This window comes from Lissotriton helveticus, chromosome 8 (assembly GCF_964261635.1).
Source record: "Lissotriton helveticus chromosome 8, aLisHel1.1, whole genome shotgun sequence".
NCBI lineage: Eukaryota > Metazoa > Chordata > Amphibia > Caudata > Salamandridae > Lissotriton > Lissotriton helveticus.
The window spans coordinates 1,261,215,419-1,261,229,679 of NC_136069.1; the positions used below are offsets into that span (position 1 = coordinate 1,261,215,419).

The following is a 14,261-nucleotide window of genomic DNA, read 5'->3' on the forward strand; positions in this document are numbered from 1 at the left end:
TTGCTCTATACATTGAGCAGACCGGCAGTTTGGACCACTCTCAGTCGGGGTTCAGGCCTAGGTATAGCACCGAGACGGCTCTTCTTTCCGTCACGGATGCCATACGCTTGTCCCTGGACAGAGGTTTGTCTGTGGTGTTGGTGCTGCTGGACTTGTCCGCAGCATTCGACACCATATCCCACGCCATCCTCCTTACCAGACTAAAGGAGATTGGCATTGACAGATCTGCCCTGGCGTGGTTCACCAGCTTTCTCTCCGAGCGCACCCAGAAGGTGAATATGGGTTCTTTTAGCTCCACCTCGGCCAGCATCATCAGAGGAGTCCCGCAGGGCTCCTGTCTCAGCCCTACGTTGTTTAACGTATATGTCTCCTCTCTGGCCAACATTATGAGGTCTTTCGGGTTTATGCCAATCTCTTACGCTGACGACACGCAGCTGCTGTTCACTTTTAAAACCTTTACCCCGGAGATAAGACAAGCTTTCTTCAACGGCATGACTGCGATCGCCAGCTGGATGGCCAAGAACTTTCTCCAGTGTAATGTGGGAAAGTCGGAGGTCATGCTATTCGGAGAGGCAAAAATCCTGTGGACCCCTGACTGGTGGCCCTCCAGTCTGGGTCAGGCCCCTTCCCCGAAACAGGTGGTGAAAAACCTGGGGGTCCGTCTAGATCATGACCTCACCCTTGCCCATCATGCCAGCACCACGGCGGGATCCTGCTTTCACATTATTAGCCTCCTTCGGAAAGTGTTCCCCCTTCTACCAGACAACACAAGAAAGACCTTGGTCCAGGCCCTCGTTCTGAGCCGCCTGGACTATTGCAATGGCCTATTTTTAGCAGCCAATGAAGGAGTGCTTAACAAACTTCAGGTGGTTCAAAATACCGCGGCACGTCTGGTGACCAATGCCCCCCCCAGAACGCCATCCTTGCCCCTCCTCAAAGCCCTCCACTGGCTTCCCATCCGGAAACAGGTGGAATTTAAGATCTGCTGTGTGGTGCACAAGAGTCTTCACAACCTAGGGCCACACTATCTGGCCGAAAAATTTGTATACCATCGCCCTTCCCGCAATCTTAGGTCCAGCAATCAACTGTTACTACAAGTTCCCAGACATAACAAGACCAGACAGGGAGGCCGCGCCCTCTCCATCATGGGCCCTCGTCTGTGGAACAATCTTCCCCTTTCCCTGAGAGAGTGCCCGAGCCATCTAGCCTTCAGGAAATGCCTAAAGACAACTCTATTCTAGGATGAGCGCTGCCCGACCTGTTCACTTCACAGCACCGCGCGGAGATACACCTTCGGGTGTGAGGCCGGCGCGATACAAACCCATAAATAAAATAAATAAATACTACGCCGTGTAGCAATATTATTTTACAGGATCACTGTTTCAAAGTAGTGCGTCAGGGTGGTGCAGGCTCAGACCATATGATAGAAATCCGCTCCAGCTCCAAACATCTGGAGCAAGTCGCCTGTGCTCCAGTGGTCATGAGATTAATGTTTCGGGTGAAATGTGCCTTATGGAGGAAGTACACCTGTATCGGGCGAAATCAGGCATTGCGTAATGTGCCAGGGATGTACTTTAAAATGTGCTGCCAGTCCACATCTGTGGTGCAGTGCGCGGTGTCGTCTGCTCATCTGTCTCGTAGAGCAAGCTGTGTATTAGGCCATGTGTGCTAGTAAAGCATTGTAAAGGAGAGTGGTCACGTGGGACTGCCCAGAGGTGGTATAGATTAGCACAAGGGCTCCGTGGCCGTTTCCCAACCGCCCCTGTCCCTGTATCCCACAGACACGCTGCCAGAGCTCCATATAGTAGGAAGCTAGAGGGGGATAGGTCCTATTCGTCAACCTGGTCAGCAAAGCCTTGAAATATCCCATCTGTGTACCAGTCTCCAATTGTGCACATGCCTCCCCACCGCAAGCGCACAATCACCCATATGCAGGATCTGCAGTAACGACGATAACGGAAGGTTTTTCACATAGCAGACCTTTATTTGGGTCGGCTGCAGAGTCCTTCACCGAACATTGCAATATGTTCACGAGCAAACCACCTTCATCGTTGGGTCTGTGAGCATAAGGATGTATCAATATGAACAATAATGTGGGGAGGAAGCCATCACTGGTGCAGTGTCCTCCCATCTGCGTTGATGCCAGTATGCTGCTGTTGAGGAGCTGCGATTTGGACAGCTCCAGCAGGGATGTGGAATTCCTATAGCCCAACGCCCAGGACATATTATTTGGGGTCAAGGGCAACATGTTTTCATGTGTATTTTGTTCTTGGGACAAGTAGGCCCAACCACCTTCAGCACAGACACTTGGCTGCCAGTTTGCAGTACCACATTATTGATCAGGGAAGGGCACTGTCTGCAGTTAAGGTAATATTTTTGTCCATATGTTAATGCTGTTCAAACTTGTATTTATGGTTCATCAATTGAAAGCCTTTATTATTACGGTGAGCGCTCCAAGTAAATGTTTTAAGCTCTGACTGCACTACTGACAGTGGTTCCAGTATAAAACTGTGTACACACGTTTTCAAAGTTTAGTATTATGAGGCTATGTATAATGCTCACAGAATGCTCTCTGATTTGATGCAAATATTTGCAGAAGCTGGAAAGAAAGATTGATGATTCTTTGCTTTCAAAATAAAATGTTCATAAAAAAATGAAAGCAGGAAAAAAATATTTTGCTTAACTATTGTAAAATTTTAGGTACCTTTTCTTTGCAGCATCATTTAGTAACATGTGTTTATGTATGCTAGTATGTCCCGAAAATATTCATAATGGAAAATCAGTGTAACCAGTTTCACTAAGATTATAGGAAACAAAAATAAACCAGCATTGGCGAAGCCAGTAGGTCTGAAATCGGTGGTCAGCTTTTTAGTTTTGTCAATGTGTGACTTGTTTTGGCATGGTTTTTGTGAAACAGTATTGGTGTGGGAGCTGCCAGGCCCTCACCATTATAACAAACATTGGTAAAAGCAAAAAAAAAATGTTTTGGTCTCAAAAAGCACACACTGCCACAGTAGTTACTGGTTCTGAACAAACTACTTTGTGTTCCGATATACTCCTTGTGACAGAGCAGAAAGATGTCACTCAGTGAAGCCAGCTGCTACAGAGAGAGAGAGAGACAGAATTTTAATAAACACAAAAGGTCATGGTCCACACCAAACCAAATTAGGGGTCCAATTATTGAAGAAAGAATCAAAAGTGTACCCATGGTATATATGCCCTTGCATTAAATGCAGCTATACAGCTTTCGTGAATTCCCATGTATTTACAGAAGTAGGATAAGAAATAGTACTCCTAGAAAATATTTGTGAACTGCATTATAGCATGAGAAAATAGGCGTGTGCAGATTTGCTCATGCGAAAATCGGAGTAATTGCAAGTTAACTTTACCTCCAACCACTTTTATCTCAACTCTGTAGGAAGGTTTACGTCTGCCATTGTCAGGAGTAGATTTCCAACATTTCTCAGTACGCGAAAAGCTTAGAGAAAAGTTGTTGAAAACCCTTAAAACATGCAAGTTAGTAGGTTTGCAGAGACTCAAAAGGGCATTCTAACCCTGGAACTATTGCTTCCCACTACCTTCAGCCCCAGTATGTAGATCTGCCGAAACGTGGCAACATAAGGGGATTGCAAATATTCAAAGACTACCATGGTATGACCTGGCATAAACAGAGAGGCTATATCAAAGCTCTTATATAATGAGATTGCTGCCATAATTTGTCTCGGCACTACATGGCACCAGAGGAACAAGTGGATTTTGTTACAGGGCAAGTAGATTTATGAAGCAACCTGCCCCATGGACAAGTAGTTATTTTATTAAATTCCACACCCCTGGCCAGTCTGTGTCGGCCAGGACCCCATATTTGATAAGTCCGTAATCCATCCATCTTGCAGAAGATGAACTTTGGCAGTCACAGTTAATAATGCAACCCTTTGTTTGTATTAAGGAGATTTCCAGTGATCACAAAATGTATATTTTTACACAAAGGTCGGACCTTCTGTTTGAGGCCAGTTCGGTTTGATCTAGTGATTCTATGTCTGTCGTCTGAGGAAGGTCTTCACATAGTTCAAGCTGGACTCTTGAAACTGTCTCACCAGAATGTGCCTGCATTCCCAACGTCTTGTTGTTGCTGGCAGTTGCAGCAATAGCATTTTAATAGTATTTCCAGTTTGCTTGTCTTTTGTGGATTCCTGAAATTACTAAATGGAATGTTACAGCTTTATTTTAACTTACTACTGACATATATAAAGTACTAAGACTTAAATTGTATCAGTTACTCCATAGTAGTTCATATTTGCCAGTTTTGTGTCCCCAGTTAAGCTTTCTCTTTTTGATGTATTTGAGTTAGTTCAAAACCATGAAGTTGCAAGGCCATATAAAAGGATCATTGTCAAAACCTATGGGTCTAGAGTGGCTAGCAAACGTTTGGCTTTGTCGGTGCTTGTTTTATTTTGCTATCGTTTTTTAAAAACGTTATTGTTGAGGAGTTGGTGCTCTCAAACAAAATAGTGTAAAAGCAAAAATTTTCTTGGTCTCAAATTCCCTATTTGTTTTAGTAGTCTGGCATTGAAAGGAGCTACAATTTGTTCAGCTGCGATCCTTGTAAAAAAAGCTAAATAACATCACTCCTGGCAAAGCTAGCCTTTGGCTGAGATGAACTGACCCTTTGGCCCATGCTGGATGCTGTGGTGGACGGAAGAAAACATTTGAAAAACACAACAGCTGACCAATGCATAAAGAGGGCTGGCTGAATGTCTCTGTAAGGAAGCACATATATAATTTTAGTCCTGATAAAAGGTCTTGACGCTAGATCTTAAAATCATACATTCTGGAGTGCCTTATTAAAATAATAGATTCTGAGAGAAATCTTTGATAATGGTACAAAAAGAATATTGCAGGCCTTGTGGACAAGAAAACGCTACTTCGTTTTTTTGCTGTTTATTGTTCCTACCCTTCTTTCTGAGGGTATGCCACATTTCTGACTATAATAACATATCTCTTTACCTGACTGATATTGGTTATATACCTGGAAAATCAAGTTCAGGAGCAAGAAAGATGTTTCCTTCTCTTCATTTTGTTGAAAAAGTTTAGAAGTTGAAATTCTTATTTTCCGTTATCGCTACTCATTTTTTGACTGGTGCAGGCCATCTGTCATTGATCTTGTTTTCTCATTTCCAGTTGATTCTCTTTTTTGTGACCGGCTCGAAAATGCACCTTCCTTTGATACCATGCTTCTTCTCCGTGTGTTGATTGAGATCTGTACATCATGTTTAAAAATATCTTTTTGAATCTTTCAGGTTACCAGGAGACCCCAACTCTGACGACCTTGAAACTAGCCGAATGTAAGTATGGTTTCCGAATTGACCTGTCCAGTGCCTTAAGGTTACTATGTCAATTTTAACTGCCACTGTATTTTGTTTCTTATAAGTTTGTTGCATTAATGGTGTCATATAGGGCACCTAATTGCAACTGTTGTACTAGTAACATAAAGCATACATGGAAATAATCTATTTTTCGGGGTTTTGTGACCCACAATCTTCTTCTTGTGAAATGTTTCTGTTGTAATCTACATAAATGGAACATTCTGTTCTTCCTTCTCCTTGTGTTCCTGTCCTCCTTGTGTTCCTGTCTCCCCCCCATCTTTTCTCTCTAGAGTCTCTCCCTTCTTTGGAACCTTCAGGTGAGGCTCACGTTGGAATGTTCATGTGAGCCACCTGAAGGGACGGCTGTAGAGGATCTATAATCTAATAAACTTCTTACCTTTCGCATAATTATAGAGTAATCATTTAACAATTTGGCGACTAGGATGGGTTTCAGTGAGAGGGGTTCCTTACACTGTGCATGCGGACTCTTGTTCCCCTCATACCTTGATTAATGAGAACACGTTGATGGAAAACTCTCAGGGAAAAGTTTACTCATTATAATCTCCTGATATTAACCCTGGGGGCTATAATGAAGAGCCCATACCCCTGGCAGGGATGTTGCTTACGCAGATAATTTTCAAAGGAAGATCCACCATGGGAAAAATGTGCATAACTAAAAGTGGTTCGAACTTATTAGGATGGAAACACCAAAGAGATCTGGGGCTCAAATTAGATCCCAATGTGTTGGAACAGGTATATTTGATTGACAGATCTATTGTTGGTAGGGATGTATGTATTAAATTTCCTGAAGTTTTTGGGAAAAATTAGGCTTGCTTAATGGATTTATTCATAAAATAAAACTGAAAATACAGTTTAAACCAGTAATTCACAAAGCCAGATCCATTCTTTTGCTAATGAGAGATCCTCTAAGGAAAGAATTGGACAGGTTGGAGGCCAATGGGGTCATAGAGAAGATAGAGAGTTCGGAGTGACTAGCTCCCATTGTTGTTGTTTCCAAAGAGGGAGGGAAAGGTATCAGTCTGGGTGTTGATTTTAGAGACCTCGGTGCCAACATTTGGGTGGATAGGCATCCTCTTCCTAACATTAAAGAAATGCTAAGTGTCATTTAGGGGGGCAAATATTTTAGTTGTCTAGATCTCTCGTCAGCTTACCACGTGTAGCCCTTCATCCTGACTGAAGAGCTCTAACCTCTTTCATAACTCCATTTGGAGTGTACCAGTTCCTTAGGATGCCGTTTGGACTAGAATCTGCTGCTGCAGTTTTTTAAAGAGTGATGCAACATATATTGCAAGGGACCAAAAAGTTCCTTTGCTTTCAGGATGATATCCTTATGTATGGTTGCTCAGAAGAACAACACAATGAGGTGTTGGAGAAAGTTCTGGGGAAATTAAGTAAAGCTGGGATCACCACACAGAAAGATAGATGCAAAATTGGTGTTAAATCAGTTACATACTTGAGACAGGTTATTTCCGAAGAAGGCAATGAGACCTAAAACTAGCTTGGTAGACTCTGTCAGAATGGCACCGCACCCTCAAACAAAGAAGAATTGAATTAATTTCTTGGTCTTGCGGAGTATATATCTAAAGCCATCCAAAGTTTTGCGGATCAGGTGTAGTCACTTAGGTCATGACTAAAAAAAGGTTGCCCTTTTGAAAGGAGTCGTCGGTGTCAGGAGGAGTTTATCCCGATCAAACAGGCAATATTTTTGGCACCTCAATTGGATATGTTTTATTCTTGTGCCAAAACCACTCTTACCACAGATGCCAGTATGAAGGGGTTAGGTGCATCCCTTACACAAGTAGTTGAGGGGAAAGAGAGGATAATTGCTTATGCAGCCCGTACATTAAAAGAATCGGATCCTAATTATTTCACCATAGAAGAAGAGGCACTTGAATCACTTCAAATTCTACCTGTGGGGCATACCATTTGTTTTGAGAACCGATCGTAAACCCCTACTTCCGATGTTCTCTACCAAATATATTGAGAAGGCCACTCCTCATATCACCAAGTGAGTGTTGGTTTGCAAGGGTTCAACTTCAACATTTTATTTGTGCCAGGTACTAAGAATCAAATTGCTGATTGTCTCTCAAGGTTCACATCACAGGTGAAGATTCCCAGGTTAGCCCACCTGAGGAAGCTTTTCTAGCTAATGACATTCCAGCAAACAAAAGGGAGACTGAGAGAAGTGCGAAGAAGATAATATCCTCGAGTCCCTTAAAGAAAGGATTATCAAGGGTTGGCCAAAGAATTTTAATATTTTGCCACACTGACTTCAGCCCTTCTGTAATGTGAAGGATGGTTATCCATCATCAATGATAACATTTACAAATCTAACAAGATTGTTCCTCCCAAGGGCATACAAGAACGAGTTATAGAAATATCACATAAAGGCCATCCTGTTAGGAGTATGACAAAGGGAAAATCCTTAATGATTATTGGTTTCCCAACATGGACACCATGGTGGAGAAGGCAGTAAAAGAATATTTTGCTTGTAGTTCCCGTGACAAAACTAGAGTCACCCGCAAGACTCCTCTTCTCCCTGTGTTAGTACCTTCAAAGCCCTGAGACATATTAGGCCTTGACATCATAGGACCATTAAATATGCTTAACAATTCCCAGAGAATTATGTTTGTGTTAATAGATTACCATTTCCATTGGATATCTACTAAGTCAGTCACATCTATTAATACCTCATTTCTTATTGAGTTCTTAAGAGACTTTTTCTAAGGAACGTATAACCAGTATTGTGGTCACTGACAATGGAGTACAGTTTACTTCCGATGAGATGACACAGTTTCTGGAAATTTTGTCCATCACACATGCCCTAAAGCCAATGGGTTAGTGGAAAGGGCTAACAGAATGATAAAATACACCATTCAGTTGGCCCTCATCTCTCGTGAATCCATTGATGAAGCTTTGAGGAAGATGCTATAGTCCTATCACATCACTCCTAATGCAATTTCAGGGGTATCTCCTTTCGTTTCTCTTAAGGGGAGGAATCCAGGCTCTCAGTTAATTTCCAAGCGGCTTAATGGAGGATGTCCTCTTTGGGTAGACAGAAGCTCAGTTTTGGACAAGATTAGTCATCACCAAAATGATTATAAAACCAGATATAACCGGAAATGGGGTACTGTTAGTAGAGATTGAAGAGAAAGTCAATGGGTCGCAGTCAAGAGTCCTAACTCTAACCGCTCCAAAATATCTTCGTTTTCTAAACCCATGAGAATCAAGCATGTCAATCGCAACTCAGTGATTTTAGAGGACGGGCGCACATGGAGTATGGACAATGTGGCTTGTTTTCCGGATGTGTTGATTCCTTCGTCAGACGATGGTGGAGTGGAGGATGGAACTGTGTTGGACTCAGAGGTCCAAGGATGTCAGAGTTTGCCTTCCTCCTAGTTGGCAAGCAGACTATAAGATGTAATGTATTCTTCATGGTTTTGACATTTTGTAATCCCTGCACACTTCTCTATTCTTCCTGTCCTGTTCCCTCTACCTGCCCCCTCCCCAACCCCCCTCTTTTCTCTCTATATAGTCTCTCCCTTCTTTGGAACCTTCAGGTGAAGCTCTCGTTAAAATGTTTGTGAGCCACCTGAACAGACGGTTGTAGAGGATCTCTGCATATAGTAAACTTCTTACCTTTCGCGTGCCTATGGAGTAATCATTTAACAGTTTCCTTCAGACCTAGCGAGATTTCGTGATAAGTCTGAGCCATCAAATTCATTCTCAAGAGGAATAGTATTTTAAATCTCCTTAAATGTTTCATCTTAAAGTAAATTTAGCATTACTAAATGGTGCCAATTATGGCACTAATTTCGCAACTAGATTGTTTGCTGACTTTAGTTTAACAAAACGTACTGACCTTTTTATTGTGCGTTTTCTACTTGGTCGTTAGTGTTTTCATTTTGCGGTGGTGCAAAAGTGCCAGCCAAAATGTTTTTCTTGTCTTGCTTTTTCTCCTGTGATTAATCATGTTGGGTTTCTACCATTGCATAACGATCTGATAAAGGAAGTTTTGTTTTTTCGCTTGATTGATAACTAGTTGGTAAGCTTTGAATCCCAGCATGGTGTACTGTACTATATTATTCAGTTGTCAGCGTTTGACCAGGAAGGGCAGTGTTTCTATCCCATTTAATGGCTGTAGACATCTTTTAACTATCTTCCAAAGCTTACACCAGCAACTCACTAAGAGAGGGGGCAATAGGTCATCCTCCAATAGCCATTGACTTTTATTGGTGACATTCATCTTTGGACCGGCCCAGATTACAGCCATAGAGTGTTGTAACTGACAAATTGTGCAGAATGGATTATTGATTGTGAACCAGCATGCTCTGGTTCAGTTGATGTAGAAGTCCGCATACTAGTGTTGGGTTTTTTCTATGGTTTGCCTCAGCGCATCACTTTACACTGGGATTGTGCTGCAGGCGCACATTCTGTGAGTCCTCTGCAAAATAATAGCTTGATGAGGACTAAAGGAGCAGGCAGCAGCAGAGCACCTGTCGCAATGCTTCTGCCTCACAGCCCATCTGCGTGGAGGGGCTTGGTGCGAGAAACCGACTGGAAGTACTGCAGAGCTGCTCAAGTCTCCTGCACCTCTCCCACAATACTACCTCGCACACCCGCAGGGCACTTTTACAGTTGAGAATGTCAATGTGCTCAATTGGTCTCACAGCCTCATTGGTGATCCTGGCACTGTTTAGATCATCTGTGCTCTTGATCTCTACCACTGACTTGCTTAATCTCTGCCAACCTTCTCAGCTGTTCCACAGGCCCTAGTGACCAATATTCCCTTTTGACTTAAGCAGCCTCCGAGATTCACCACAGCCTTTTCCTCTGCAGCAGGGGACATAATGAAATTGTGTGTCCGTCTTCTGGAAAATGGCACTGCCTACAACACTAATTCGGAAACTGAGTTATTCATGAGCAAGAGTCTGCACAGCTCAGAATAGCAAAACAGCAGCCACAGCTCCATATTTTTGTGCTGTCTGCAACTAACATTTACGGTTTCTGAATCCGTGCATGCAGTGCAGGCTTCTTCATTCAACAAAGAACAGCTTAATTGACTTTGTTTCCATAATCAGCACATCAGGTAGCTTTCTTGAGCACCAGGCTGCAGCCAAAGACACACTTGCTTGGCCAGCTCTATCCCATGGCTTTGCTCCCTTTTCTCTTATGTTGCTGTAACCTAATTTAGCAGTTAATATTTGCCACACTTCATGCATCTTTTGGGATGATGGTGGTAGTCCATGGTTTGTAAAGCAAGTTTCCATAATACAGTAATGTTCACTCCTCGCACAAGTATGGCCTTGCAAAATTGAGGTAATTCTTGGCTCACTTGGGTGGTACTCATGGCATGATGGCACTTGCTGCTGACATATTCTGTGAATTGTTAATTCATTGTCCATTGATATACACTACCATTCCACTGCTATAATGCTGACTATGGCATAATGGTGATCATTTGTGACAAAATGTGAGCATTCACGGCATAACGGTACTTAGTCTGATTAATATTGACATTCTGCTTGTCATTAGCATTTTAAGCAGTCTTTGGTTAATGAGGCTCACCCTTGTCCTAATCGCTTGCCCATTATCAGTGACTTTACATTATTGACTTCTGGTATATTGTTTATCTTTGAAGGCTTATTGTAATTCTTGCGATATTGCCATGATTTTTCATACACTATCAGTTGAATGCAAGCAAAGTTCAGAATGGTAGGTTTAACCCATTTTGACGAATTGATGATCAGTGCCCCCATGCTTTTTATGGTGTTGGTGTCTTTCTTTTATCCCTAAATTCACTCATTAACTTACACATTCATCTATCTGTGTAATCGCCCATTTAAGTAAGTCTTATCATTTGCACCCAGGCACTCATTAATGCACCCAGTAAACCATTCACTTCTGAACGCACTTTTTCATTCATTCTTCTATTTAATTAATTACACATACATCCACTGACCCCTACCCGTACACACTCACAATCAATTGAGAATCACTCAGAAAAGAGACCTATTCATTTTGTTAGTGCTTACTCCGTGACAGCGCGTTGCCTTCTTCTCCCCTCCACCCTCTATTTGTAGGGTTTTGCACCCTTGTGTTTGTACTGCCCTCTGTTTCCTCGGGCTAATGGTGAATGCTAACCTTTTACTGGGGTTGAATTGTTTGACATTGTTCAAATTCCGTCCATCAATTGTTCTTTCTGCATTTGTCGCCCTAAGTGGGAAGGGTGTGCCCAGACATGAGTCACATGCTCGCCATGCCACAAGCATCAAGCTAGCCTGGCTGACGAGGGGTGAGACCCCGAAACTGATCATGGGATGCTTGTTTTTCCGGTCCAGGGAGGACCTGACCTGGCAGTTTGGGCTAGACCGTTCCCATGGGGAGTAGGGTCAAGACTGATTTGCAGATGTCTGGGTCTAAATTGGGGTGGCATGGTGAGCAAATGGACTTAGCCCAGATCTATGACTGGGGGCAAATGTTTGACAATGGCCGGCATTTCACCATCATCTTTTTGTGCTTCGTTGGGGTTAATGTTTGCCAGATACTACTGCAGCATCTGTGAAATCTGAATAATTTTGACAAAGACGCTCCTTTTACAGTTAGTAAGTAAGAACAGGTTTACCTGTGCACTTGTTTTATATATCCGAGCTCAGGGGCAACAAAATTACTGACTTCTACGTACATTAACCCCACAAATATCCCCTTTATTTGCCCATCTGGCAGCATTGGTGTGCATAATATATTTATGCGCAGTTTATCGAAGTATCCAAGGCATAAACTGCTCGAGAATAGTCTGAACGAAAATGTATTTTTATTAAGCATTAGATGGGCAACATTAAAGCTCTGCCATTTTAGAGTGTTTGTCTGTCCTTCATATTCAAAAGGTCTTACTTTATGTACTTGTTGTAAGTATTTCATCCATGTATCAGTTACTGTCTAACACCACATTTAGTTAAGGCTTTTAGATGTTGCTGGTTTTATGCATGTCTTTCTGATCACGGCCCCACATTATGCTACTGGAGATTCCAGATTAGAATATAGGGTATGAGCTCTTCTAGTTTTGTGCCATCAAGGAATCAAATCCATGAGGTATCATTTGTGGTGTAACTTATTTCTTGCTTGTGGGACCTTTTTCTGTTTTAGCAAAACTGCAGTAAATGGTGGCATGATAGAACTGACACTGGAACATATCAAAAAGATTTGGACTCCAATTAGCAAACCTTTGATTCCCTTGGAAACCTTTAAGTTGAGTGGTCTGCTTTGCTAAAGGCATCTTGGGGACTTTCAGAAAGTTGACCTAGGAATGCGTTCTGCCTGTACCATTCATTGTTTATGGTTTGTTACTCACATTTTCTGGTTTTATTTGCTTTAGGCTGTCCAGCTTGAGTTCGTCCCTATCGTTGCCCAATCCTTGTTCACTGTATTCTTCCACAAACTTGCTTTCTGTAAACAGGCCTTTAAATCTTGTTCTGATTTTGTCACATTTGATGGGCATTCAAAGACAGAGGTCAAATATCAAGCAGTGTCTTCCGAGGGAGTTTAAAGTTTACTTTTCTTTCTCTGACTTCAAAGTGACAGCTTTTATAGGAAAGAGGAATATAGATTACTCTCCCTATGGAACCCACTCATGCCCCTCGTATGCTTCAGTTTAGGAGGCTGTAACTTAAACCTTAAAAAGCCCCTCCAGTAACATGCGGATGACAGATTTTTGTTCTTGGTGGAGAGGTAAGTTGGTTACTGCTTTTAACACGGAGAGCCTTTTGTCACTTGGAGAAGTGTGGCTCAATGGTTAGAGCGGCAGACCCTGATGCAGAGGTCTGGCCCGGGACCAGGGTTCGATTCCCGCCTCGGCGGGTCTTGGGCTCAATTTCCCCGGACCTGATAATTCTCGCCTCGGTGCCTAGTCTAATCATGGGTCCCACTCTGGGCAATAGCTTGCTTAATCTCCACAACGGCCCCAGCAGCGCTGTGGATGCCTGGCTTCACCTTGGGGGTGCCCAGGAGTGGACATTTCACAGGAAAGCCAGGATGGGTTCCGCAGCGGTATGAATACAGCGCTACGAGGCCTCCGGGTAGAAGTGCGCTATATAAAATACAAACATTTACATTTACATTTACTTGCAGTTAATAAATTGTAATCCTTCTAATATAACATTCTTGTTTTACATTGATTTAGATGCTAACATGATTTATTGTCTATGTATAATATGTATGTTACCCCTGCACTGGAATGATTAGCGCTATAAAAGAAATGAAATAGTGGTATTTACAACATTGGTGCAAATGCTGGGACAGACCAACACATCTGACATTCTTACAGTGCATGCATTTTTCTTATATATAGGGACTGAACAAAGTCAAAAGAATGCCTGTCCGGCTTTCGTAAGTACATTTGAAGTGATAATAAGCTGTGAGCCTTTCTTTCTCCTACTTTCAAGTGTGAGTCTCCAGACTGCACACCGCCAGGATCAGTTTGAAACAAAAGAAGGTCTGATCGTCACTTTTCGAAAAATAAATTAAAAAGCCACCGCCTCGCCTGCATGCGGCTGCTTAGAATGAAAGCAGACAACAGTGCAGGCACTGCTAAACGTGTCATAGTGTCTGAAAATTACACCAGGACAAGTTCAGCATATGAAAAGTCGTTCTTCACAAACAACAACCAACGTTGCTGCTTTTTTGAGCACCTCAAACGATCTCTTTTTTCCCTATCCTTTAAACACACACTTCCGGGAGCTTACTTTTTTTTCAAGGGGCATGTGCAGTGACAACAAGACAATAAGAACTCATGGATACTTTAAATCTACGCTAATGCTTCAGTTTACATTTTAAACAGACGAAAAGCACACAGTTGCTTTACTTGCACTAGGGGATACC

At 42.5% G+C, this 14,261-nt stretch overlaps 1 protein-coding gene across 1 annotated transcript in view; it reads left to right on the plus strand.

Annotated features, from left to right (window-relative positions):
* Nucleotides 1-14,261, plus strand: part of UBE3A (ubiquitin protein ligase E3A) — a 337,766-nt gene that overhangs the window by 42,312 nt on the left and 281,193 nt on the right. The window contains exon 2 of the mRNA XM_078658239.1: nucleotides 5,298-5,342. Within this exon, the coding sequence (XP_078514365.1) occupies nucleotides 5,298-5,342 (45 nt within the window). The remainder of the gene's footprint in view (nucleotides 1-5,297; nucleotides 5,343-14,261) is intronic.